The following is a 27746-nucleotide window of genomic DNA, read 5'->3' on the forward strand; positions in this document are numbered from 1 at the left end:
CAGTGACGCTGAACTGCGGAGGACTGGACTTATTTTTGTGGGAACTAAACATTTAAACAGGACCAGGACCACTCACCGCTAAGTCTGGGACTTGTGTTGTCTGGCTCAGTGAGTAGCTTTTTGTTGTTTCCTGAGCTCTGGGCAGCACGTTGGACTCTGACCCTGGCTGCTGTGGGTGGGGAAGAGTGGATAGATTTGGATGAATAGAGTTTATTCTTCCTCCTTCAACTCCTGATTTATGACCGTGACGCTGAGGGCATGAGAAAAGTGAAAGAAATATGAAGATGCTCAAAGCTGGTGCAAGACAAATCATTCCTCTTTTAAGTATTCGACGGCTGTCAGAAAGCCACCGGTGAAGAAAGCTGAATTGAAAATATCCATAATGATGTCAGTGTGTGAACACATCAGTGTAAAACGTAGTAAAAAAAATACAGACAGGAGGCCTCCGAACTTACTACTTCTTCTCTGCAGTCTCTTTAACACAGTTTGACACAGTTTTGAAGTATCTGTTTTCATACAAGTTCTTTATTGTATTTTTTCCTCCAGTGGATTCATTTGACAGCTATAATTATTAGTTCTGATCACTTTACATAAAAGTGAGGAAACTACACTTGTGAAACTAGAAAATTAAAAATGCTACTGTTGCATCATGGGAAGTGTGAGATCCAGGTGAATCATGCAAGTCAAGATATGTCTTATTAAAATCAGTCTCTCACAAGCGTCCTGAGTTCAATAGTGGAGTGCCCCTTTAAGAGCACCGTGGTGATAATCTTTCGCCTAGTTGCTTAACTTTTTTAAATATAGTTATTGCTACTGTTACTTAAGTAAAGGAGGTGAATACTTGGTGTTTGATTCATCATATCTGATACCTTGATCACTTGACTTTTGAAGGTTGTAAGGATGATTGAACTGTCATGCTTGGGGGTGTCGGGCAGCCTATTTAAAGATCCCCCATGACATGTTTTAAGACATATAAAAATACTCTTCTTTGACTGACAGTTCACGTATGACAAGTTTTTATTTTCACAGAAAAACATGAAAGTTCCCGGTGAAACATTTTTCTTATCACATGTTGCTGTAAAAGAAAGAAAAAAATCTTGACTCTATGAGGACTGTGCAAGCATTTTTTTTTTTCATCTCAAAAGTTTAACTACTGGACATAAAACGTCTCCTACTGTCTCACTACATATATGTGCACTGCAGGTTTCAGGTTTCCATCACACTTGTGTAAGTTGCATACTGGAGCACAAACTGGTTTTCAAACGATGTCACAAAATCGTGCTGGTATGTACAAGTCTGAGCGTCTAGTCTAAACCTCCTCCTGTGTCATGAAGTAGGCGTCTGTGCAGAAGTTTTATAGGCACTTTAGAGATTTAGATTCTTATTCATCACGCAAAAAGGCATCTGATTGGTCTCACATTCATCCTGTAGCGTGAGACATCCAGCCAAAACATACAGCCAGAGCCATAAAGAACTGTCCTCGGTGACAAGGGAGAAAAAGGAGTCCTGCAACAGATGGCGTGGCCCCAGCAGAGATCTCAACATCACAGTGTCAGTCTGAGATTACAAGACACTGAGACAGTTTAAACCCACAGAGGGACCATGGCAAGTCCTCCAACAGCATATCTGCCAAGTCCTACTATTGCAACAGAAAGGCAAAGGGTTGACACACCACATAATGTTTTTCTTCTTGTTTATTGCAGTTTGTGTTCACTTTTTTTTTCAGGTGCCTAAAACTTTATGCACTAACAGTGAAGGTCAAACAACCAAGTTAAAGGGATAGTTCACCTAAAATTCAAATTTCACTCATTATCTACTCACCCTTGATGCCATGTAAAGCCCTTTGAGACTGTTTGTAAAAACGGGCTATACAAATAAAATTGCCTTGCCTTGCCTTGCCCTCATGTGTCAACTAAGAGCTGTGAGGATTTTCAGAGTCCTCCGTGCCTTCTCTGAGTTACGGGGGGGGGGGGTCCGTGCAGCAGTATTTGTCCATATAATGGTTGTCAATGGATACCAATTTTCTTCGTCCAAAAAGACACACCAAAAAACATCCAAATACCTCCATAGTGCTCGTATGTAGCCTAATGTCCCTCTTGTATTGAAGCCCCGACATGAAAAATTGTTCCGAGAAAAATTAAATAAGTCTAGGCCTATATTTTAAGCTTGTTTGTAGCGGAAGCTCCCAGTGTCTCGGTTCACTGCTCTTCCTGTGTCAGTGCAAATTGCACAGACCAGCGGAACAATTTCTCATGTCGGGGCTTCAATACAAGAGGGACATTACAGAAGAGCAGTATGGAGGTATTTGGATGTTTTTTTGGTGTGTCTTTTTGGACGAAGAAAGTTGGTATCCATTGACAACCATTATATGGACAAATACTGCTACACGGACCCCAGTAACTCAGAGAAGGCACGGAGGACTCTCACAGCTCTTACGCCGGGTTCACACCGGACGCCGAAGCGCCGCGAATAGCCGCGGAGCGGAGTCCGCTTCCATTCGGCGCCCTCGTTAACTGGTGTTGTAGTTCAGACTAGACGCGGAGCGTCGCGGTCCTCTGCGGTCGGCTCGCGCCGTGGAGCGCCGGTTTCGGCGTCTGCTCTATTTTGTGCGCGAGCCGCGGCCGACCGCGTCAATTCTGGCAGGAAGTCACACAAAGAAACACGAGAGAATCCGGTCAATTTTCAAAATAAAAGCGATTTTCAAAATAAAATACCGCGATTGACAAATGCGACCGTATTTATATTTGTCAGACTCAACAGAGAACAAGAGAGATGAAAACACACACACACAGGATAGGGAGACACGGAGTGGGCTGGCTGCAGGGAGGAGGAGGGGGGGTCAAAACACACAAACAAACAGGGAAAGAGAGAGAGAAAGAGAGAGGCAGAGACGAGTTGTTGTAAAGTGAAGGAGGACGTGAAATTAATCTTGGAAGTGAAGTACAGGGAGTTGTTTGACCCACAGCACACGGTGTTATAATTATATGAGGTTATTTACTTATCCATGATGTAAAAAACACAGCTCTGAATGTGAGTAAACAACAGCTGAGGAGCAGAGGCGCTCGCGACCGCCGCGGCGAAATCAGCGTCTGGTGTGAACTGGAGGGACGCGGCTCGCGCGCGATTTCCGCGGCCGCTCCGCGTCGCGGCGCTTCGGCGTCCAGTGTGAACCAGGCGTTAGTCAACATGAGGGTGAGTAGATAATGAGTGAAATTTGAATTTTGGGTGAACTATCCCTTTAAGTAACAAAAAAAAAAACTTTAAAGACTTTAAAGTTATGAAACCACAGAAAGTTCTCAGTGAAGGAGAAATATTTACTGTAGTATTAGGATGAAATCAAAGTGTGAAATGTCTCGGGCAGCTCTGCTGGCCTGGCTGCAGATAAGGCAGTTTGAAGTGAGGGCGGGCTGACTCAACCTGCCACTCCCCGCTCAGGCCTTCACGGGAGCGCGCCTCCGCTCCGCCGCTGTCACGCTTTACTACCAACAGGCACGGAATTCCAGGGAGGAAGTCACTGAGATTGGGAATAGGGAACAACAACTTCAACGGCTGCCAAAAAACAACAACAACTATAGCTATATAAACTGTGGAAGAAGAGAAAAAGGGGGGAAAACACTTTGCGGGAATAGTAAAAGAAGCAGCCAGCTTTGGAAGTAGCTATGGACTAGAAGCGGCTGCGGCGGCGGCGGCAGCGGCGGCTCGGAGCAGATGGAGGCGGACAGAAGTTTGGTCTTTGTCGGGCTCGTGCTGCTCGGACTGACGGGCGCTCTGGGCAGAGAAGGTGGGTAACTTTTCAGAAAACACACACACACACACACACACACACACACACACACACACACACACACACACAGAGCGGCTACCAGCAGCGGTGTGACTATGATATGTAGTAGTGCTACAGACAGTCGAGTGAGTGTGTTTGAGGCCGAAACGGTCTGATATTTCTGTCTGGGACCACATTCCTCCGTTCAGTCCTCCGCCGCCGTCCTCGTCCTCCTCGTCAGCGCGTGCAGCCTCGCTGATAAGGAGAAGAAAAAAATCACACCTGTCACTCTGTAGCGACTAATACAAGTAGGCCTACTGGAACAGTTCTGTAACGACCACAAAGTCGTTTTATAGCCTCAACACACTCGCGCACTGTTTGCTGCAACACGGTGAAACAGGTAAAGAAACACGAGAACCTGCTTTGCAGCTTGGGGACAAGATAGAGACACTTTACGCAAGGACGTTAGGCCAGGGCTGTTTTTTTTTTTTTTTTTTTTTGCTCTGCGCGTAAACAAAAGCAACAGCAACAACAACAAGCGGCGCATTGTGTGCCAAGGATCATGACGATGTCAATTATTCACTTCTGGCTGTAAAGAGGACATTGTCTCATAGAGGAGCCACTTGTCACACTTGGAGCTGGAGTGCATGCCAGTAAAACAAGAGCTAACTGAGGAGGACAAACAAGCGCATATTTGCAAGGTAGTCCTGCAAAAAACATGATTAGGCCTAGAAAATAAAGAAACTATAAACTTTGATTACACACATGATCTAATCTCATTTAGAGTGCTGCATCTTCAACCTGCTGTTATTAACACATGTGGACAACCCATTTCACTTCATTGTAGAGCTGCAAACAGGTTGTTGACCTGCAGACATTATTGAAACAACAGAGTCAGTGTCAGAAAAGTAATTTTCAAGCAAAAAATGTGGGACATTTTATGATCCCAGGCAGCCACACAAATAAAAATGATCTTTTTTTCAGTTCTTAATTCACACGAGAAAACTCATGACAATTTCAAACTATGTCTATAAGTGTAATAACTACTTATTTATAATCTATAAATCACGAAATGTAATAGCAGCGGGTGCATTCGTGTCTGAATTGATATAAATCTGAACCCTGTTTTATGGGGGAACTAGATCAATAAGCTCAGTCAGCTGGGTTTTAAAAGCCTCTTTATGGCACAAGCTAATGGCAAAAAATATTGACATCAATACAGAACAGTCTTTATTGAGGTTGCACTTGGCAATTTTTTGTTGAGATGCACTTGTTATCAATCAAAAAAACAGCTGTTACAAAAGACCACAGCATGACTTTATAAGAGTATCCTAACAATTAGTCTGAATTAGAATAATTCATTCACAGTCTTGCTACTGCAATGAGGGCAAACATATTATAATGAAGCTCCTCTGGCTGTTTTTAGCTGCTGCTCCACCACTATAGCAAACTATTACACACACGCAGAGACAAAAAGACAAACAAAGCCAGTAGTCACAGGTGAAGTGATTTTCAAATACATATGCATTGTCTGGGGGGAACAGGTTGGTGCACTTTGCTCCACACTGTTGATCTCTGAAGCATCAGTTCAGTGTGAGCACTCTGATTGGCCGTTAATCCCCGAGTTCAGCAACACAGAGGATAAATCTAAGCAGTCCTAATTTACGGTTATTGAGCGCTATTAAGCCATTGTTTTTGTCCAGACAAACACACACACACACACACACACACACACACACACACACACACACCCTGTGGCTAATAAGTAAGTGTTTGACTCTAAAGGTCAGCATTTGTGTTGCTGTTCTTCCTTTAGTCGAATAAATTATTTCATTAAACTGCTCCTGTGTGTGTGTGTGTGTGGCTGTGAGTTCACGTCCTTGTCACACTCCAGTGAACCCATTGAGGGAAACTCACTGTGAAGTGATTAAGTCGTACCGGACCGGCCTCAGTAGCAGGTTAACTCATTCAGCTGTGACTCACCAGTCTAGACTACGTGTTACTGATCTAACTCTCTGAGCTGAGGGGGGGGGGGCACGGCCACCCACCCACCCACCACCACCAGTGGGCTTCATGACCAGCCTGGGAGAAAACTCTCACTACCCACTTTGTCTGAGGGTCCTGAGTCTGACACGACTCTGCAGAGCTACCACAGTTTGAAATTAAATCACTGCAACCTTGTTAGAAATAATAAACTATTTTCTTCTACTCATCTGTTTTTTAAGGTAAAAGTTGCTGCTGGTAATGAATGCGGTCTCTATCAGTGCGGTCCTACTTTCTGCTGCTTAAATAGCAATAAAATACAAAAATAGAAATTTAAATTCTCACTTGTTTGTCCCCTTTGTAAATTGACTGTAATGTATGTCTAAATTTCTAGTTTTTTTGTTTATTTGTGAGGATGCCCATTAGCTGTGCTCTAGAGCAGTGGTTCTCAAAATAGGGTCCAGGGACCCCTAGGGGTCTTTGGGTGGGTTCAAGGAGGTCCCCAATGTTTTCTCAAAATTTCACTGCATTTCTTTCCTGAAATTTCTTGAAATTTTCCCAAAAATCCATGCCATTGACAGTAATTTGAACATACATTGACTAAAAAAAGCAACGTTATTCAGTCTCAGAACAAATATTTGGAGCCAATATTGTGTTTGTTTTTAAATTTTGTCCAATGGGGGGTCTGTGGTCTAATTTGTGTCAGTTTAGGGGTCCTTAATGTAAAACGGTTTGAGAAGCACTGCTCTAGAGCAGTGCTAATATTACTGGTGTCCACATTAAAACATATTTACAATCACGACATGAATAAGACAAGGTAAGTCAGCAAAAACGTACATTAAATCTTTACAATGGGTACGAATCATCATCCTAAATCAAAGCACATACTATATATAAGACACTCCAATGCTCAGTGGTTATAAAATAAAGAGGAAAAACAAATCAAAGTGACGACAACAACATAAAACCTCTAAATGCAGCTGCAGGTGCTTTTAAAATTGTAGTGAGTAAGAAAGTATGCAGAGGAGCTTCTGATGTAACAGTGCAGTGTATGTTTGTGTGTGTGTGTGTGTGATGACAGGGTGAATGAGTGAAGAGCTCACGTCTGTGGCTCCAGAACAGTACAGATCCTGTTCTGCTTGTCTGTTGAGCAATACCTGTTTGTTCTTACTCGGCCGTACAGTGGAGGAGAAGAAAGAATGTGTTCAGGGAGGTTGGGAGAAATGTGAAGTTTGTGCAAGAGACACATGCTGTTAAGGGTTGGCATTGTGTGAGAGAGTCAGGACAGGACGGACATGTTAAATCTGAGTGCTAATAGACGGTCCCAGAACGTCCTGTTGGATCAGCTTGTTCTGTTTGTGTTGAGCTTTGAAGGGATCTAATCCATTAGAGCAGAGCTGCAGGCCAGAGAGTCGCTCGCTGTCGGCTGTTTGGGGTGTCAGTCACACTGCAGCCGCTCTTCCACCACCATGGCCTTCATCTGAAATTCTGCAGAAGCATCCGTGCCGTCATGTTTGTGTCACTCACTCACTGTACACACACACACAACACACACACACTCCCTGTACTAACTGGCACGCTGCCACACACAGGTGTGGCTTCAAGGTGGCTTGTTAGTTTTCAGTTCACAGCAGCACGCGGTTAGAGGACGGAGTCGGCCAACAGTCCCCACGTCCACTGTTGAGAGACAGAGACAGATTGAAATCAAATCTGTCTCTGCAGATTCGTAGAAGATAAAGTCTGCAGTAACAAAACCAAGCCATGTCCCCAGCACACAAAGAAAGGGTTAAGGCTTATAAAAGAAGTAAATAAAAAAATAGATCAAAAACATTTAGATAAGTGAAGGAAAAATAGGTTGTGCTTTCAGAGTATTGATTAATAATTCACTCTTCTAAAAGGTTATTGATTAATCTTTGACGTCATGTATCAAACCAATTATTCACTGATTCCATGAGGATTTATTGATATTCTCTGCTTTGTATTGTCATTTATTGATGAATGTTTGTCAAACAGTTTAATTGTTTCTTTTTGGGCTCTGCATTTGACACTTTATAGAACAATCAGTGATTCAGAAAAAGAAAGTCCTGTAAACATCTGTAAATGATAGGATACATGGTTTTGTATTTGTAATAATTATTAGAATTTACTTTCTGTTAATTGTACAGGGCCATTAGTGCATTTTAAATCACTCATTTAGTTGCCACTGGCGCTCCTTTCTGGAGTTCCCTGTCACTGACATAATAATGTTGAAACAGCCACTGAACAATCAGCCCTCTATTCACTGTCTTTTCATGAGCAGGTATTTAGCAAGTGAATCGCTCGGTACAAACTTGCTGGTTGTATCACCAAAGGGGGAAAACAGGGTGTTGCAAGTGAATGTTAAACTAGCTACTACTGCTGCTGGTAGGCTATAGGCAAATGCTGAAGAGTAAGTGCAGGGGGTGTAGGCTACTCTAAAAGAACAGATGTGTATCAACACAGTAACTGCTTAAATGTGGGGATACTGGTGCACACACTTTCACATTGTACTGTATTGTATGCAGTGAAAAGTGACAGAATAGTTGTGTTAATGACAACAGAGCAGACTAATGGCTCTTTCCTTCTGATTTCATGTCACACACACAAATGGATGTAAAAGAGGAAATAAAAGAGGTAATTAATAGTTCCCTTGTTTCAGATGAGCAAAGGGGGGGGCGATTTCAGACTAAAATACGTCACAATCAGCGTTGAATCTGCTGCTTTACGCTACAACAGTGACTGCGGTCACAGTGAATACAGGATTGTTCCTCTGTAATCAGGCCAATGATCAGAATGTGGACGACATACTCTGGTTCTCGCTGTTGTTTACCACAGACACATCTGACCAGTGCTGGTTTTCAGAGCCAGGCTGCCAATATACACGCTGTTCAGGAGCCAGTTAACACACTGAGCAGCTATGCGTGGTTTTGGGTGTCAGTCATTAGTTGTGTGCTGCTGCTGCTGCTGCTGTGTGAGTGACCAGAGAGAGAGAGCGCCTTGTGGCCTGAAAGGGTCACAGCCACAGGCCACTAGACACTGAACTAGAACCTGGTTTCTCTGCACCCCCCCACCCCACCGGCACCTCCACCCCACGCACCGGTGGAAAGCATCCAAGTGTGTCATCATCGGGAAATGCAAAGACACACATTCCTGCGAAATGACACTTTCCACAGACCGTTAAGAGTTGTGTAAAAAGCTCATGGGATGAGAGCAACGGACAGAGGAAATGAAGGGGGGGATCAGAGGGGAAATCTTGACATAACTTGCAGGGAGGGAGGCAGGGATAGTGACATGACAGGGGATCATCCCTGGGACCGGGGAACATAGAACCCTTTTTCTAAAAAAGGGTTCTATGTTCCCCGCTTTTCCCCAAAAGGACCCGGGGAACATGCAATTTTTGTACCCATACCTGGAAGTGGAGTTGTGAGTGACTTTGGGAGTGGAATTGTCCCATTGGTTGGGTTTAGGCAATAAAAAAAGGAGTTGGTTAAAGCAGAAGTAAGGTGAATGTTTGTGTTAATATAAGTCTTAAATAGTTATATCTTCCGACAGCAATCACTTCTATAGAGTGTTTGGTCTGAAACACGGGTCTGTCAGTCACTCTGCTCTGCTGTAAGCCCAGGAGAAAACTTTCCTTGTATCCCACAAATTGTATCCAATGAGGAGAGAGAACGGCATAAAGGGGCAGTCCTCTCTGTGTGTGCAGCCAAGGGATGCGCGTGAATGTGGTGACGTAGGGACGAGGGCGGGGACTGCTAACTCCATCTGCTGACAAGAAGTTAGCCAGAACGACCGGAGAGGACCGCCCCTTCATGCCGTTCTCTCTCCTCATTGGAATAAGGTTGTAGGATAATAGGAAATAAAATAAAAGTTTTCTCCTCGGCTTACAGCAGAGCAGAGTGACTGACAGACCCGTGTTTCGGACCAAACACTCTATATAAGTGATTGCTGCCTGTCGCAAGATATAACTATTTAAGACTTATATTAACACAAATATTCCACTTACTTCTGCTTTAAGTTTAGTGAAAAGACCAGGTAGAGGCTAGACAGGCCAGATAGATAGAGAGAGTCCAGATAAGTAGAGAGAGTCCATCGACCAGCAACAGCGGGGAACATAGGAACCTTTTTCAGAAAAAGGGTCCTATGTTCCCCAGTATGTATTGCAACTGGGGAACATTGGACCTTTTTTGGGGGAAAAACAGGGAACATGGGACCCTTTTTCAAAAAGAGGGTCCTATATTCCCCGATCAGGGAACATAGGACCCGGGGAACATAGGTAGGCTCCCCATGACAGCAGGCAGACAGAGCAAAGTCAGTGATAGAAGAGAGTGTATTTTAGGCGGTGGGGATGGAGGGGTGGTGGGCAGCTCCTCACAAGGCCACGCATACACACACAGCCGTTGCTGAGAGACTTTTGGAGAGCAAACAATGAGGGGAATAAAAGGAGAGGAAGCTGAGAACTGGCTTTACACACACTTTTAAGAAATGGAAAATCTGCTCTGTTACGCCACATTTACCTAATCCCCGGAGCTGGAGCTGTCTGCGTTGCTTGCGCGCGTGCGTGTGTGTACGTGTGTGTACGTGTGCGTGTTTGAGGGAGTCGATTTCTGTTTGTGTGTTTAGATCCTGTCTTATTAAAAATGATTTGAATGCTTGAGGATAAACTCCCGACTCCCCACTTGGCTTCACATGTCAAACTATTTTCCATGATGACATCACCGAAGGAGGCAGTGATTAGTCATTTGATTCGATATTTGACACAAGCTGCAGCGACTGGGTGTGTATTTTTGGCAGTGGCGGTGTTAATCACGGACCCGTTTGCCGCAGTAGCTCGCTGTCAGATTTTGATACAGACTTTATTTACACCGAATGATCCAGCAACTCTTAGCAGAGATGTAATATAGGTCAAGCAGTCACCAGGAAGCTGCACACACGCCATGTGCATGTATACGCGATAGGAACATGCCTCGAGCGCATATCTCCTCAGGTCTGCTGAACCTCAGTATATCATGACAATCACTCTCCTCCTGCCTGCCAGGACTTCCTCCTCCTCTCATGATATATGTGTCTATAGAGCCGTCTTTTCCAGAAGGAGTGACAGATAGGAGCGGGAGAGAGAGGGAATGAACAGGGGGTCGTTGGAAGGAAGCCAGAGGAAGTCATTTATAACTTGAGCAGAGGAGGGACTGTCCACTGTGTGACTGTCTGCTAAAGCATGGGAGCTATGCGTCTGTGAATTGTAATGCTACATGACCCTGAATGTGAAAGGCTGTGTGTGACCCACTGTGGGGGATCTGTGCTCTCTGCTGCCAGTGGAAAAAATGTATCATGTACACTAAAGAGACGGACACAGGCACCGCATGTGGTTTGTATTTCAAAGTGGCCAATGCATTCAAGGCCACTTGTAAACAGTTACAGTTAGTCAAATTATGTGGAGTTCAAATTTTAACCGTCACCGTCATTTGTCTTCCAAGTTCAGGGTGACACAGAGAAAAGCGACACTCATTTGAAAAGTTGAAACGCTTGTGTTTGTTTGGTAGTTTTATTTTAGTAGATAATCAACAATTTCAAGATGAATTGTCTCATAATTCCAGCGTTAAACACAATAATCAACATGGTTTGTTCAGAAATGTACGATGGAATATAGATTGTTCTCAATCTGTGTATATTAATGTTATATGCATTCATGATGTCATGGTCATGTGTTCAGTTGTCATTTGACATGGCAGGGAATGAAAAGATTATTTTCTAGATGTCAGTCTAGATGGAGTTTTGGGACCTTAACTGCACCTTTAGTTGCATTACCCCAGAAATAAATGCAGCACTTATTTTAGATGATTGTTTTAACAGAATTTGTGTGTGTGTGTTTTTTTTTTCTTGTGTATTCAGGTCTTTTTTAGTGTCTTGTGTGTCTATGTGTGTAAAGGTGGTGTTGAGTCCTGTCAAAGACACATTTCTGTTACCCTTTGGTTTCAGACAAATACAGTTTCTATTCTATTCATTCATTTCTGAGATTTTATTTGAAAGTATATCAATAATTTACCATATTTCTGCTTCAGTTTTGCTTTATTTGTCCGTTTGAGAGTAAAATAACATTGAAGGATTTTTACCTGAGATTTGTGTTCTTTCGTATTTGCTGTTTTTTTAGATTGTCAATAGAAAAAATGAAATGTGGCTGATGTTGGCTGTTAAAAAGGTGTTTAATTGTAGTCTATTCTATTTGTGAGCACTGGGATCTTATTTTGTCTGCATTGTGTGTTGCAGTGTGCCTGGGTACGGACATGAAGCTGGCCCTGCCCTCCAGCCTGGAAAACCACTATGAAACACTGAGGCTGCTCTACACAGGCTGCCAGGTCGTCCACGGCAACCTTGAGATTACACACCTTCATGGAAACCCTGACCTGTCCTTCCTGCAGGTACATTGCTGTTCCTCCGAGCAGCGACTGGAAACTCACTTTAACCTTGCCACAGAAAACACATAAGCATGAAGCAAAGAAGGTTGTAGGAAATAAAATCGGTGCATGTATTTAGCTGGTTAGTGGGGTTAGCTGTAAATATTTTTAGTTTAGTCCTCCTCCCTCTCTTGGCATTTGTCACTTCATCCTTTTTTTCTCTGCCACCTCTTCTCTAGGGAATTGTGGAGGTGCAGGGTTATGTACTTGTAGCCCATGTGTCAGTGGATCTGGTTCCTCTGGACAACCTTCGGATTATCCGTGGCAGCCAGCTGTACAACTCCAGCTACGCCCTGGCTGTGCTGGACAACACTCTGGATGGACAGGGGCTCAGGACGCTCCGGCTTCGTAGTCTCACAGGTCAGAGGATAGTATGGTACAGTCAGAAACACCACTGCTGTAATAGTAATAAGTTGCTGAGCTCCTCTGATGTTCTGTCCTGCCTGCAGAGATCCTGTTGGGTGGCGTGTACATTTGGGGGAACCCACAACTGTGCTTCCCAGACCCTGAGAACATCGTTTGGAGGGACACGTTGGATGAGAAGAACCTCCACGCCAAGCAGCACCGACTGCAGCCCCGAGCCCCCAAATGTGAGTTGATTGACAAACTGAAATATCAAAAATCTAATGGGGAAATACAGAAAGAGAAATTATACTTTCTGTCAGACAGTTAGACGCCCACCGGATCATACAAGCTACTAATGTCTTTAAAGGTGTACAGAAATGGCCGTTTGTCCTGTTCGCTGCGCCGAGTTGTCACGAGCTGCAACACAAGTTTACCCGAGTAAGGAAAACGAATTTGATTGGTCGTTATCGAGCGGCCGGGATATTCAAAGCTTGGGGCAAGCCCAAGCTCGGTGTGTGTGTGTGTGTCTCAGACATTTGAATGACGGATCCAATATCAGTGGCTGATGAATCGTGTGCAGGCTGACGTATAATCTGTGCACCTGCATTATCCAATGCAAAAAAAAAAACACACTTTCATCCCGGATTTACTCAAAAATAGAATTTTGCACAAAGTTTGGGCTACATCGTCTGATAGATGAGTTATTACACTAATTTCATGACCCTAGAGTGGGCTCAAAATTCAATTTTCTTTTCTGTACACCTTTAAACACACTACTGCTGTGTTATTTGGGTGCTCTGCCTCTTCAGTCTGGATTTCAATATCTCAACTCAACTCCTGGATGTTTGTAGGATGAATCCTGCTGAGTTTGCAATCACTTTACTTTTCCTCCATCACAGCTATTTGAGGGATTGTGATTAAATTTGCCTCAACTACTCAAAGTGCCCATGGAGACATTCAAATGAATGACAATCCTGACAAATAGCTTGTTTTATGGCTAGATACTTTGTTTGTTTGGGTGAATTGGCCAATGCTACCCTGCTGTGCTGACAGGCTAAACTAAAACGGTGAACCTGATGAATTTGAACCGGTAAATCTCAGCATGTTACTGTAAACACACGGTCTTGCGTCAGCGTTTAGCTCAATGAGTTGTTAGCATTGCTGGAGACACTTGGTTTTGTATTTCTAAATGGCGAGGATAAGTGCTTAGCTCGTCTTTTCTTGTGGCACAGGTCCAAATTGTTCCTCTGCGTGTGGGAAAAGCTGCTGGGGAGAAACTGCACAGGACTGCCAAATCTGTGAGTTCACGTAACACAGACAACACGACTGTGGCATGTATGGCTTTGATTGGTCCAGAGCAGGTGAAGTGCAACTAAGACTTTCTCATTTCTGTTCAAAGTGACCGGTATTAATTGTGCGTCCGGCTGTCAGCGGTGTAAAGGCCGGCTGCCCAATGACTGCTGTCACATACAGTGTGCTGCAGGATGCACGGGACCCAAAGACTCCGACTGCCTGGTAGATGACACCCACACACATACACTTACATGTTGCTCTTTCTTTCATCTTCATTGTCCTTCTTGTTGTTTTGTTCGAACATCCGTTGCCATTTCTGGACTAACTTCCTCCTTCCTCTTCTCTCCAGGCGTGCCGTCACTTCAACGACAGCGGCGTGTGCAAGGAGAACTGCCCCCCACCCACAATCTACGACCCCGTCACCTTCCAGACCAAACCTAACCCAAACAAGAAGTTCAGCTTTGGAGCCACCTGTGTCAAGACGTGTCCCTGTGAGAACGCTACAATACTCTGGCCTCTGTGTTTTACTGTAGGACTCTTTGATGATAGTAAAGAGTGCGGGAAGGAGGAGATAACGTGTGTTTTCCCTGCTAAGATTTCCACAAACAGTCCAGGAGTTCAACACATTACTGCTTCTGCAAACCTTTAGGCTACCAGCTTTATCATTTCATCATTTCATTTTCATTTTCTTTCTGCAAGCCAACTCACCTTTGAGGACTTTGTCCCCCTGTCTCTAGATAATTATCTGGCTATGGAAGTAGCCTGTACTTTGGTTTGTCCCAAAGCCAACCAGGAAGTCATCGTCACCCAGCCCAATGGAAGCGAGATGCAGAAATGTGACAAGTGTGAAGGAGACTGTCCCAAAGGTCTGTGTCTTTTTTGGATGTTTGTAAATGGGTATCTACTATCTTTTCATTTGGACACAAAACACAATTCATAGATAACAGTGACCCATGCAGAAGAAAAATAATTTCACACCATGGAGCTCAAATCATTTTCATGGATGAAGTTTTGGCTTCTTTACTTGCATGACACGGTGCCTCAGAACAGGTGATAATGTTTTGTACTGCGTGTACCGATGTCCTGACACCTCACATGCTGACAAGGAAACATAAAGTGATCCAACCTGTTTCTTCACTACTTTGTTGTTGTTACTCAGGTTTATGCCACCAGTAAGGATCAGATTCAGTAAACAACATTAGAATAAATAATAAAAAATGGAACTCATCGTTTTACCTCAGTTATAAACTTGTACGTTTTTTTTTCGACTGAACTTTGTAGTATTATTTGTTTAATAAGTGCCTTTTTAACACGAAATTATATTCTCTAATTAACATTGTGGGACGAACCAGAAACAGCTGTGTCATTCCTCCATTTCATTTAGCTCTTGAACCACAAGCTCAAACAGTTTGTCAAATACTGATGATGTTTACTGCGGTACATTACTTTGTATCACATGCTATGCTGATGATGCCATGATTTATATGGGTGGATATATTTATATGGGAGGATGTGGATGTGTGACAAATCATTTATTATTCTGTCCATTTTCTTTCTGATATTTATTGCAGTGTGTTATGGTCTGGGTATGGACAACCTTGGTGTGATGGACAACCATGGCATCACCATGGTAACATCTTCTAATGTGGACCAGTTTAACACATGTAAGAAGATATTTGGCAGCCTGGCCTTCCTCCCTCAGAGCTTTGCAAGGTAAGAGAACCAAAAGCCAAATATAATATGATATAATATACATAACAATGTGCCTGCATTTTAGTGAACAGAAGTCATTACCACCACAGAGGTTTAACACCTCAGATATTGAAGATGTTTCTTTGTAAAAGTTAAATATATATTATTAGCGCATACAACTCAATCTTCTGATATCATTGTTCAGTGACCCTGTGGCCAACACATCAGGCCTGACTCTGGAGCAGCTGAGTGCCTTCAATACACTGGAGGAGATCACAGGTACTGGACAGTGAGGAAATGTTTGACACAACCCTTTTTATTTCAGCCTTTTAAAAGGAAGGAATACCCGATTTTTTTAATGTGTTTGATTCAGAACTGATGTGTGTTGTTTTCTGATGCTGCTGTGCAGGTTACTTGTACATTGATGCTTGGCCTGAGGAATGGACTAACCTGAGTGTATTTGAGAACCTGAAGGTGATCCGAGGCAGGATGCTCTACAAGTAAGACTTGTCTGTCATGTATTATTATTAATTAAATATTATTAAAAAATAAAAAAACTCACCGTTCAGGACAGGATTTGTTTTCATTTTATTTTAGCTGCTTGTAGAATTTGTCAGGTAAGATACTGAATGCAAAGAGATCATTTTTCGTGTATGGAATTATATTGTTGTCATAAATCAAGTCAATGTACAGTATCAGTTTCTGTCTGAGTGGAGCATCACCACATACCATAGTGTTGATGTCTATCCACCTACATGTTGTTTTGATTCACACTCAGTGAGTCTGTTGAGGCAGTTTGTTCAGCTCCAGGGTTATAAAGGCTAATTATTAGCCAGCAGCGGCTGTAACCTGCAGCAGATGCCAACCTGGATCACAGTAGAGTCTACAAGACACTATCTATTGGAACATGCTCAAATGAGGTCGTAGTGACAAGTGTGAGATTTGCTTGTCTGACATGGTTTTATTGCAAGGTCTCACATTATGAACCCTTGTTTGGTAATCAGAGCAGACTCATTGTGCCATGTAAGCGTCTGCCTTGCTGTTGTATTGTTTCTTCTTTTCTTATGTGAATTGTTGGATCTTCATTTATGACTTTTCCCCAGTAGCAGTGGGTTACGGTTCTTTGTGCACGATCTTGATCTTGTGCAATACACAAATCTGTTTGTGTTCATCTACGATCCTGTTTAGTTTCATCTTTTGAAAATATAAACATGTGGTGAATTATTTTCAACAAGCTGTGTTTTGATGAGCTCCTCTTCCTCTGTTTTTAGGGGTGTGTTTTCACTCGCCATCCAGAATCTACACATCCAGTCGCTCGGCCTACGTTCACTACGCAGTGTCAGTGGAGGCTTGGTCCTTATGCACAACAACTCCCAGCTGTGCTACACCGCTTCGCTGCCCTGGGATACTCTCCTGCATCCCACCCAGGGGCCCCACCGCATCGTCAACCAAAACCAAGACCCCAAAGTCTGTGGTAGGTGAAAAGCTGTGCAACGGCCAATCAAATCAAACTTATTTAAAGGGATAGTTCAACATTTTGGCAAATTGGCCCATTGCCATAATCCCCATAGTCATAGCAGTAGGTTCATTACCGGTGAACGGTCGGTGCAAGCTATTTTTAGAATGACAGAGCCGAGCCACGAGCTGCTCAGAGCTACGCTACGGAGGCTAATGGAATTTCTTGGTTTCCCTCATCAAACTCATCAAATACACAATCCAACAACTCCGAAACACTCTGGTGGACAAGTTGTGACCTGCACATTCACCACGCTATGAGATAATAATGGAACATTACGAGATGGAGTTGTTTTCGAGACAAATGCAAAGAACGGGAACGTGCATCAGCTGTTTTGCATGAATTTACTTCCCGTAACGTAAAAGGTAAAGGTCCTCATAAAGGTAACAAACCTACTGCTATGACTATAGGGATTATGGCAATGGGCCAATTTGCCAAAATGTTGAACTATCCCTTTAAGGTCTAGGTGCTTGTTGCTGTCTAGTTGAATAGCTGGCGAGATCCACCTGGAAGGACAGTTGAGAAAATACTGTTACTGATACTGTCTATTTCATTTCTTTTATACTTGATACCATGCTGTCATTTTATTTCTTTAACTTTGCTCATTGATACAAGTGGAAAATTGCTCTCACAAAGAACCAACTCATATCACAGTAGCTCCTTTTCAACTATTGTTGCCGAGATGAGTTCATCAAAAAATGCTCTGCTGACTCAGTCTCTCAACGTGTTCACAGAGGCAGAGGGGAGCGTTTGTCACCCACTCTGCACCGGGGGCTGTTGGGGTCTCGGACCCAGTCAGTGTGTGTCCTGCAAAGCTTTCCAACGCGCCACCGAGTGTGTGGAGCAGTGCGACATCTATCAGGGGTAAGAAAGCTTGTCTGTATGGGTGTGTTTGCACTAAATCAATAAACCCAATTGATAATGTTCCAGGGAACAATATACTGTATGCGATAACCCCTGAACAAGCTCTCCAGTAAATGAAGTAATAGCTTTCACGCAGTCACCTGAAGTAACAACGTGCACAGATGGTTGCATATGAGGTTGACGGGTTCAGCAGCCGGTGCCAGATGTCAAAGTTGTCACAATAAATCAGTCAGAAAGCTTTTACATCAGTGAATGAGCAAATACACACAATAACACCAGGAACTCAGAGGCCCATTTTTTGAACAGTAACTAGGCGGAATTCGATTTGATCTTCACTACGTGTGACAGATTTGGAAGATAACACAGAAATGAAATAAGTTTGTATTCACAATGTCCCAGTGATGAGGTAATGCTACACACAACCGCATAAGCATGACTCAGCATTTTATAAGTGTTTGGCCTATTAAATTATGTTTGAATAATGGTACTTTGATGATGAAATAAGAGACGTGTATTCTCTCTGATGCAGACTTTGCATTTAACTCTCACCGAGCACATTTCCCAAAATGAAGCGGCACATAGCTTTACTTGTTAGATAAATAGTTTCACAAGTAAAGCTGTGTGCTCCTTCCACTTTTTCTAAAAATGTATTTCCTCATGAAGCGGTCAGGTACTTTAGATAACTGCATCCAATTTGTGAACTATGTTATGAGAAGTTGTGTCATTTCCCTTCTGCGCTTGTGTTTTAGAGATGTACGTGAATACGCAGATGGATCTTTGTGTGTTGCCTGCCATCCAGAGTGTCGACCGCTCAACGGCTCTGCTTCCTGTCATGGCCCGGTAAGATATGTCACAGTGTTTATGGGCACTGGGCTGAGTGGGATCATTCATTCTGAAATAAGATCTGAAATTGCTCATCCAAACAGCTGGTGATGACTCTGTGATCTGGCTGTCTTTTGGTATTTACCATGTCATGGTGCTGTCCTGTTCTAGCAGGGGGATTTTACTGCACGTCACGCTGCACTATTTTGTCACATTTCCCAACAGGGATCAGAAAATGATCTGACCTAATTCACCTATTTGTGGTCAAAGCTTTGTTAACAAGTGAATCTTCTCTCTCTCTTTGTCTTCAGGGAGCAGAACATTGCACAGAGTGTCGAAACTTTCAGGACGGTGAGTCCTGTGTGGACCACTGTCCCAGCGGGGTGAAGGAGGATCAGCAGACTGTGTGGAAATACGCCAATGCTTCAGGGTTCTGTCTTCCCTGCAGCACCAACTGCACACTGTCGTGAGTGGACACACATCAAACCCCAAAACCCAAAAACAGACTTGACAAGAAGAGTCTTAACCCATGTGTCTGTTTCAGGTGCACTGTGATGGATGAAAGAGGCTGCCCCGTTGATACCAGGGCAGGGTGAGAAACCTTAACTGTTAAAGGGATAGTTCAACATTTTGGCAAATTGGCCCATTGCCATAATCCCTATAGTCATAGCAGTGGGTTCGTACCTTTAATTGTCGGTGCAAGCTATTTTTTAGAACGGCGGAGCAGAGCCGTGAGCTGCTCAGAGCTAAGCTATGGAGGCTCATGGAATTTCTTGGTTTCCCTCATCAAACTCATCAAATACACAATCCAACAACTCCACAACGCTCTGGTGGACAAGTTGTGACCTGCACATTCACCACGCTATGAGATAATAACACAACGTTACCAGACAGAGTCGTTTTAGAGGTAAATTCATGCAAAACCACTGATGCGCGTTGCCTTCAGGGACAGTTTTTCAGCAAGCAGTCTCTGTATTTACCTCTAAAACAACTCTGTCTGGTAACGTTCTGTTATTATCTCATAGCTTGGTGAATGTGCAGGTCCCATGTTCCCATGATCCTCTTACCTTTCCAGGTGATTCCAATCATCCTATAAGGAGCATCAGCATGCTGAGGGTTACACCCTGAAGACGGCTTCTGCCGAAACGCGTTGGCTGTAACCCACTCAAATATTTTTATTTGATATAGCCATTGTATAAATAAAGGCTTTTTATATTATTGAAGAAGAGAGCCTTGGATTTTCCTTTTTTGACCAATGTTCCCACCAAAGAGCACCTTCGTCATATGTTTTGAACCTTCTGAGCACTCTGGATTTTTTCCTTTTTTTGTTGGATTGTGTATTTGATGAGTTTGATGAGGAAAACCAAGAAATCCCATGAGCCTCCATAGCGTAGCTCTGAGCAGCTCATGGACTAGAGGGATTATGGCAATGGGCCAGTTTGCCAAAATGTTGAACTATCCCTTTAAAACACTTGTGTTATTTCGTTCTCTAATAGTTTTCATGCAGTTTCTGCGTAGTTCAAACAGGATTTCCTCAATGTCGGTGTTGAACTGTTTGTCTCTGTCCAGACCGGGTACAACCATCGCAGCTGCAGTGGGCGGTGTGGTGCTTTTCTTCATCCTGCTGGCTCTGCTGGTCTTCTACCTGAGGAGACAGAAGAAGCTGAAGAGGAAGGAGACCATGAGGAGGATCCTGCAGGAACATGAGGTGGGTGCTGAGCTTTTCAGTCTTTCAATTGTGTGAAAAATGTGCTTAACTGTGCTTCAGTTGCCCTCTGGTGTTGTAGTGTGTAATGAAGGAATCTGCTGTCTGCTTCCTTCATGTGTGCAGCTTGTTGAGCCTCTGACCCCCAGTGGTGCGTCGCCCAATCAGGCTCAGATGCGCATCCTAAAGGAAACTGAGCTGAAGAAACTCAGGGTGTTGGGTGCAGGAGCCTTTGGTACTGTGTACAAGGTATGGAGGCAGTTTGCTGGCAGACTTTACTGACTGACTGACTGACTGACTGAAATATTCATATTGGTGATTGATCGGTGATAACTTTTTCAGGGAGTGTGGGCTCCTGATGGGGAAAATGTGAAAATACCAGTGGCTATCAAGGTTTTACGAGAGAACACCTCACCAAAGGCCAATAAAGAAATCCTTGATGTGAGTACAAGCCACACACACACACACACATGTTTGCAGTACACATAAATACAGTCAGGGTTCCCACGGGTCCTGGAAAATCTGGAAAACCTGGGAAAGGGTTGACCAATCATGGTAAACACATGGAAAATTAGAAAAAAAAAGTCGTCCTGGAAAGTGATTTATCACATCATGACATCAGCTACAAGAGCTCTATTTGACTTTTTCAGACCCTGCTAAGGATTTTGTTTCCAAAAAAAAAAACTAAAATCAAAAAAACAAACATGTTTGTGCTGTTCTATAATACATTTGTTATAATTTCTAAGCATTTAAGAGATTATTTCATTAGTTAGAACCGTAGACTGCACATCTTTAAAAGAATAGTTCACCCAAAATTGAAATTGCACTCATTATCTACTCACCCTCATGTCGACTAAGGGCTGGGAGAAATTTCAGAGTTATCCATGGCTTCTCTCTCACGAGATTTGGATGGACCAGGAAGAGGAGCTTCCGCTGCTTGAAATATAGACTTATTTAATTTTTTTCGGAACAATTTCGCATTTCGGAGCTTCAATACAACTTTGATAACTCTGAAACTTCTCCTAGCCCTTAGTCGACATGAGGGTGAGTAGATAATGCGTGAAATTTCAATTTTGAGTGAACTATCCCTTTAAATCAGATTTCTGGGAGAGAGAATGAGAGAGGAATAAACAGAAACAAACTGATTAAATCTACAAAATAAGGTTCCATTGTTGAAAAGAAGACTTCTTCCAAAGCATGAATGGGACAGGGGATGAATCAGTGGCTTAAAAACTAATGTCTGTCAGACTGTAGTAGCTGAAAAAGTCCTGGAAAACGATTTCAAGAAAAGAGTGGGAACCCTGACAGTTCACAACCACTCACATCTTTGCTTGGTCCTCTCCCAGGAGGCTTATGTGATGGCCGGGGTGGCCAGCCCTTACGTGTGTCGTCTTCTGGGAATCTGTCTGACCTCCACGGTGCAGCTGGTCACTCAGCTGATGCCCTACGGCTGCCTCCTCGACTACGTCAGGGAGAACAAGGACCACATCGGCTCCCAGTTCCTCCTCAACTGGTGTGTCCAGATCGCCAAGGTACGTGAGCAAGACATCATCTTTTTTTTGTTAAAGCACAAACTGGTCCTAGTAGAAGAATTAGTAAAGCTGCACATCTTTCTGATCAAACAGCAGTGTCTCAACGTTGCTAATTTTCTGTGTCGTCTTATTTTTCCTTTCAAATTTGATGTGGTATTAGTTTGTATATTTGTGGACACATGGATCTGTGGGTGATGGATCTGTATGTGTGTGTGTGTGTGTCGGTGTAGGGAATGAGTTATCTGGAGGAGGTCCGGCTGGTGCACAGAGATTTGGCCGCCCGCAACGTTCTCGTGAAAAACCCAAATCACGTGAAGATCACCGACTTCGGCCTGGCACGCCTGCTGGACATAGACGAGACCGAGTATCACGCTGACGGAGGAAAAGTAAGACGGGACTGTGGAGATTGCAGCATCAGCACTGGGAACAATTTAAATGACTTTTTAAAAATCTTGATTTATCCGTCTCCCTAGGTGCCGATTAAATGGATGGCTCTGGAGTCCATCTTACACAGGAGGTTCACTCATCAGAGTGACGTCTGGAGCTACGGTCAGTATCACTTCAAAAAAAACATTTTGAAGCCTCTGTGTTGCTGCACGCAACGGTGCAAAGTTTCCACTGTAGCTGGAACAACAATCGGTTTTTCATCTGTGATTTTAGGGATGGAAGTGAAATACTACACACTTGATTTTGATTGATTGATTAGTCTTTATTTCGAACATATTAATGATAAAGAAAGAGAGAAAAAAAAAGTCATATCAAATAAGTAACACATTATAGTGTCCTAAAAAACAAGCCCCGATTGACGATTCTTATTGCTTTTTTTTGTAATGTTCATAACGGCTGTAGGTTGTAGGTATTACCCCATATCTCCACACAGTAGCTCAGATATGGAAGTATGAGTGCATTATACAGAGTATGTATGTAGTGATTTATAGTCCAGAATGCGTCTTGATTTCCCCAAAAGTAGTTTAAAAAAAAAAAGTTAGAAAAATAGTTTCTATTCAGTCTGTAGTTGCAGATTCAATTAATGAGTTTCTAAACAGCGGTAAATTCTCAGTGTAAAAATAAATGTCATCCAGTGTTTCCAGGTAAATTGAATGGTGACACACTTTGGGATTAGATTGTGTCTCACTCACACACATTCCTTAGTTTTATGCCAATTGTCCTCAGTAAGTGATAAATGTTCAAATGTTAACTAAACTAATGTTTTGCTGTAATTGTTGATACCAGGGGTGACAGTCTGGGAGCTGATGACATTCGGTGCTAAACCGTACGACATGATCCCAGCGAGGGAAATCCCAGACGTCCTCGAGGGAGGAGAGCGGCTTCCCCAGCCGCTCATCTGCACCATCGACGTCTACATGATCATGGTCAAATGTCAGTGTTTGATGTTGTTTTTTTTTCTTCCTGCAGCATTAATGTTACATTTTGTCTGTGTTTTAATGTTTAAGAAATTCACTCATTTACTGCAGTAGTAAATATGCAAACTGCACATGAACATGTTTTTTTTTACATTGTAGTCCATCTTGTGTTTAGTCAAGGTGGAGGAGTTAATGTGTCTGAGGTGTTGAGTTGACCATTTTCGACTGAACATTTAGAGTCGTGCTTTCTGAGACAACTCAGACGCTTCTCACTCCTGCTGGTCCTACTGTACATTTAACAGATTAGCAGAGTAAAAATTTGATTTGTTGACATTGTGATTTTATGTTTGAATGTTAGGTTGGATGATTGACCCAGAGAGCAGACCGAAGTTCAAAAATCTGGTGAATGATTTTAGCGTAATGGCCAGAGATCCTCCTCGCTATGTAGTCATTCAGGTATGTGTACGCGTTTCCTGTTGCCAATGTTTTACTACCGTGCGTTTTCTTCTTTTTTATCCATCTCTATGCTGCTGCCTTAGCAAAATATAAATACATATTCAGCATATGAACAGCCTTTTTCATCTTTCTCTGTCTTGCAGAACGATGAGCAGATGAGCATGTCCAGCCCGGTGGACAGCCAGTTTTTCCGGACGCTCATGGAGGAGGAGGGGAACAATATAAGGGAACTGCTGGATGCTGAGGAGTATCTGGTACCACAGCCAAACCTCTTCCCCAGGACCCACGGAGACGGGGTTCAGTCCAATGGACCCTCCAGACACCAGTCATACAGGGTAAGGTTAGCTTAGGTTAGGTTATACTTTATTCATGCCAGAGGGGAAATTCATTTGTCACAGCAGCATAAAAGAGAAACAGGACATTTGAGTACTAAATAAATATATACTGTATATATCATAAGCTATATAAAATTGTACAAAAAATAAAATACACAATACTTATAAAGCTTGAACCATGAAATAATTGTGAGAAAATTCTAAAATTTTGAAATTGGACCCTTTATTGGACCTTTTTTGAATAGGAGATTTGCATAGAAAATGACCTTACATACCTGCTTTATCTAATTTGATACACACATTTTCAACACGGTTCTACTATAAAATAAGTTATGAAATATTGAGTAGTTTTACTTTGCATCAATGCAGTAACTATAAAAATTAATAAAAGTAATAAAAGTTTTTTTTACGTTATCTTTTTCAAAATTGGCAATAATATCCATGAGAAAACACATTTGGGTCACTGACTGACAGCAGCCATATTGGATGTCCCAAGTGAAGGCCTGCTGGTGCATAAATAACTGCACCCTGGTGGATTATCTGATCATTGCATGTATCCGATTGTATACATTACAGTGAGGATAACAGATTAAAAGTGCTTGCTGGTAGACAAACAAAAGATAAAAGCAGTTTTGAAGTGCAAGGGGATAAAAGTGCTACAGCTGACAATGACCAACAGCACCACACTACAGACTATGTACTGTTATAAAGTCTAACTGTCATTGGGATGAAAGACCTTTGAGAGCGTTTCCAATCTGTTGCTGCGGGAGCTTTTCAGAGCGCTCACTGTCACATGCAGTTCTCTTTTTGGTGATTTTTTGTGACCATCTCGTTCCTCATGCGTCTCCCTTCTCCGCTCTCTCTCCAACAGAGCAGAGATCAGGGCTTAGACGTTGAGCCCTCCGTCATGGGCGGCCCACGCAGCATGTACTCCTCTCTGAGCACGCTGGGCCGCAGCCAGTACCCCACCCTACCGCTAGGAGCCAGCGCCGCCAACGGCCTGTGGAGCCCTCAGTACCCGACCCTGGCCCGCAGCCCCTCCACGGGGGGCCAGTCGGACTCGGTCTTCCTGGACGGACCTCCAGACGACTTCCTGCTGCCCCCCGCCAGTCCTGGACGCTACTGCAAAGACCCCACCTACCCCAATGACAGCCAGGGAGACCTGGAGACAGACGGGCCCAATGGCTTCCATCATCCTCATCACCTTCATCACTCACTACCCAGACGTAGCCATGGGTATAATCACAACCATGTCTTGCCAGGTGAGTGGGGGGGAGGGTTTCTGCCACTCTAATTAAAGGGATAGTTCACCCAAAATTCAAATTTCACTCATTATCTACTCACCGTCATGTGGACCAAGGGCTGGGAGAAGTTTCAGAGTCCTCCGTGCCTTCTCTGAGTTACAGCGGGGCTCCTTGCAGCACTGCATGTCCATATGACGGTTGCGAACGGAGCTCACTTTACTTTGTCCAAAAAGACACACCAAAAAAACATCCAAATACCTCCATAGTGCTCATCTGTAATGTCCCTCTTGTATTGAAGCCCCGACATGAGAAATTGTTCCGAAAAAAATTAAATAAGTCTATATTTTAAGCTTGTTTGTAGCGGAAGCTCCCAGTGTCTCACAGTTTCTCATGTTGGGCCTTCAATACAAGAGGGACATTACAGACGAGCAGTATGGAGGTATTTGGATGTTTTTTGGTGTGTCTTTTTGGACGAAGAAAAGTGAGCTCCGTTCGCAACCGTCATGTGGACATGCAGTGCTGCACGGAGCCCCGCTGTAACTCAGAGAAGCCACAGAGGACTCTGAAACTTCTCCCAGCCCTTAGTCCACATGAGGATGAGTAGATAATGAGATGAAATTTGAATTTTGGGTGAACTATCCCTTTAATATCGCATGGTAGGGACTGTGACACCAACTCACATCTCTGTCTTCTGGTCTGATGTGTCTTTCTTCATGCGCCTCTCCAGAGTACGTCAACCAGGAGGTCCAGGACTTCAGACCGGTCCCGGAGCGGCCCAGCACGCTGCCTCGGAAAGGCTCCAGGATAGACCGCCGCCTCCCCAACGGCCTGGGCCCTGGGCACAGCGTGGAAAACCCGGGATACTTGGTCCCTGTGAGCTCCGGCTCATCCACCTCCCCAGCCTTCGACAACCCGTACTATCTGGACCTCGTGGCCAAAGCCAAGGCCGTAGCCGGAGCAGGGGACGGGCCACCGGAGAGAGACGGAGGAGCGCCCAGGCATGTCAACGGGTTTGTGACTCCGACGGCGGAGAACCCAGAGTATCTTGGACTAGCAGACACTTGGAGTGGACACACTTGAGGAGAGGGAACAGGGGCAATGTGATGAACTCACCAGGAGTCACAGATTGTGCTCTTCACAGGTAAAAGAGGAGCGAGAGAAAGGGAAGATGGATGTTCGTGTGACAGAAATGAGCTGGGTGTGTGTTTGACACTGGGAAACGAGCATGCGGAAACCGAAGCTTCTCTCAATACCAAGTAAAAGCACCCGAAACCCAAACCAGCTGAAGAGGCCTGGCTAAAGTCACCAAAACCGTCCAGTTGTGGCAGACGATGACTCAACACTGTGTAGCATTCATCTGGTGTCCGTGGCATCATTTGTATTCCTGTCTTCCTCTCGGCAATCTGCGACTGTTAAGTGCCAAAAAGAAGTTTACTCAGCCTCTGTAAATAACTCAAAACTTGATGAGCAAAGGCGTTCACACGTGTGGAAACTCAACATGGTACGAGAAGGGTCTGATCACAGAATCCATCGCAGGACTGGATTCTTCAATGCTGATTTTTTTAACACTTGGTTTTCTTCCACTTGTTAAAAAACCGGTTGTTTCTACATGTGAAGCATTTTCTTTTTTTTCATAAATTCCCTCACGCTTCTTGATTTCCCACTCAGCCTGAGGAAAAACATATAGAGCACATGGACAGTGAGCCGTAGTATGCATTGAGGATTGCGTTTAGTATTCTGGTCACTTTCTCCCAGACCTGATGGGGGTCTTCAGTACACTCAAAGCCATTTTGTTTTTGCCAGAGAAGGCCCTGCAGCCCATCTGGCCAGTAGACATGCTCCCAGAAAGAAAGGCATCCTGTATGGAGAAGACAGAGGCATTGTGCCGCACTGATGTATGTGGTTGTTAGTGTCTGTGGCTGCAGCTTCTTTGTGGTACGGCAGATGAGATGTGAGATCCAGGCAGCTGCATTAATCTCAAAATATACAGTAAATATATAAAGAATATGTGACAAAGGTGGAGAAACCTTCCAGGTATTCACAGTTTTGCAGAGAAATATTTGCCCTTTAATGATGTGTGATACAATACATGTAAAGAAATACTGTATATGCCCCACAAGCTTGTGTTATCACAATGGGCCGTTTCTGTGACCGTTCACTGTGCAAGAAAGTATACCAGCTGTTGGTAAATATATTCCAAAAGAAGTGAAGAATAAGCATTTATATTTGTAGATATACATGTGTGTGAGCCTTTATACAGAGAAAAGCAGTTGTGCTGTTTGTGTTTTTGTGTAAAAGTGAGCAACACACTGGACACCGGAGCCGAATGTGAATCCGAGGAGGCAGAAACGTGGCTCTGCTC

The 27746-nt window shown here is 43.6% G+C and overlaps 1 protein-coding gene across 1 annotated transcript; it reads left to right on the forward strand.

Moving 5' to 3' along the window:
* The first annotated feature begins 3478 nt into the window (after positions 1-3478).
* Positions 3479-26944, forward strand: erbb2 (erb-b2 receptor tyrosine kinase 2). Its single transcript, XM_085762397.1, has 27 exons — positions 3479-3781; positions 12029-12180; positions 12396-12576; positions 12666-12806; positions 13794-13859; positions 13961-14076; positions 14204-14345; positions 14592-14720; positions 15426-15567; positions 15752-15825; positions 15956-16046; positions 16818-17020; positions 17797-17926; positions 18676-18766; positions 19060-19214; positions 19293-19340; positions 20318-20456; positions 20580-20702; positions 20796-20894; positions 21800-21985; positions 22216-22371; positions 22459-22534; positions 23219-23365; positions 23708-23805; positions 23949-24140; positions 25012-25402; positions 26112-26944. Exons 1-27 carry the CDS (start codon positions 3709-3711, stop codon positions 26462-26464), a joined length of 3894 nt encoding a protein of 1297 aa, XP_085618523.1. The 5' UTR covers positions 3479-3708; the 3' UTR covers positions 26465-26944.
* Positions 26945-27746: the final 802 nt, after the last annotated feature.

Source organism: Trachurus japonicus, chromosome 19 (assembly GCF_045865225.1).
Source record: "Trachurus japonicus isolate A0001 chromosome 19, Traja_1.0".
In the NCBI taxonomy this organism is placed as follows: Eukaryota; Metazoa; Chordata; class Actinopteri; order Carangiformes; family Carangidae; genus Trachurus; species Trachurus japonicus.

Bases quoted from the DNA above. Each gene is read 5' to 3' on its own strand.
- erbb2 (XM_085762397.1), top strand. From the start codon at position 3,709: ATGGAGGCGGACAGAAGTTTGGTCTTTGTCGGGCTCGTGCTGCTCGGA. The intron at 15,826-15,955 runs GTACTGGACAGT...GCTGCTGTGCAG, and splicing joins TACACTGGAGGAGATCACAG to GTTACTTGTACATTGATGCT. The intron at 18,767-19,059 runs GTAAGATATGTC...CTTTGTCTTCAG, and splicing joins CTGCTTCCTGTCATGGCCCG to GGAGCAGAACATTGCACAGA.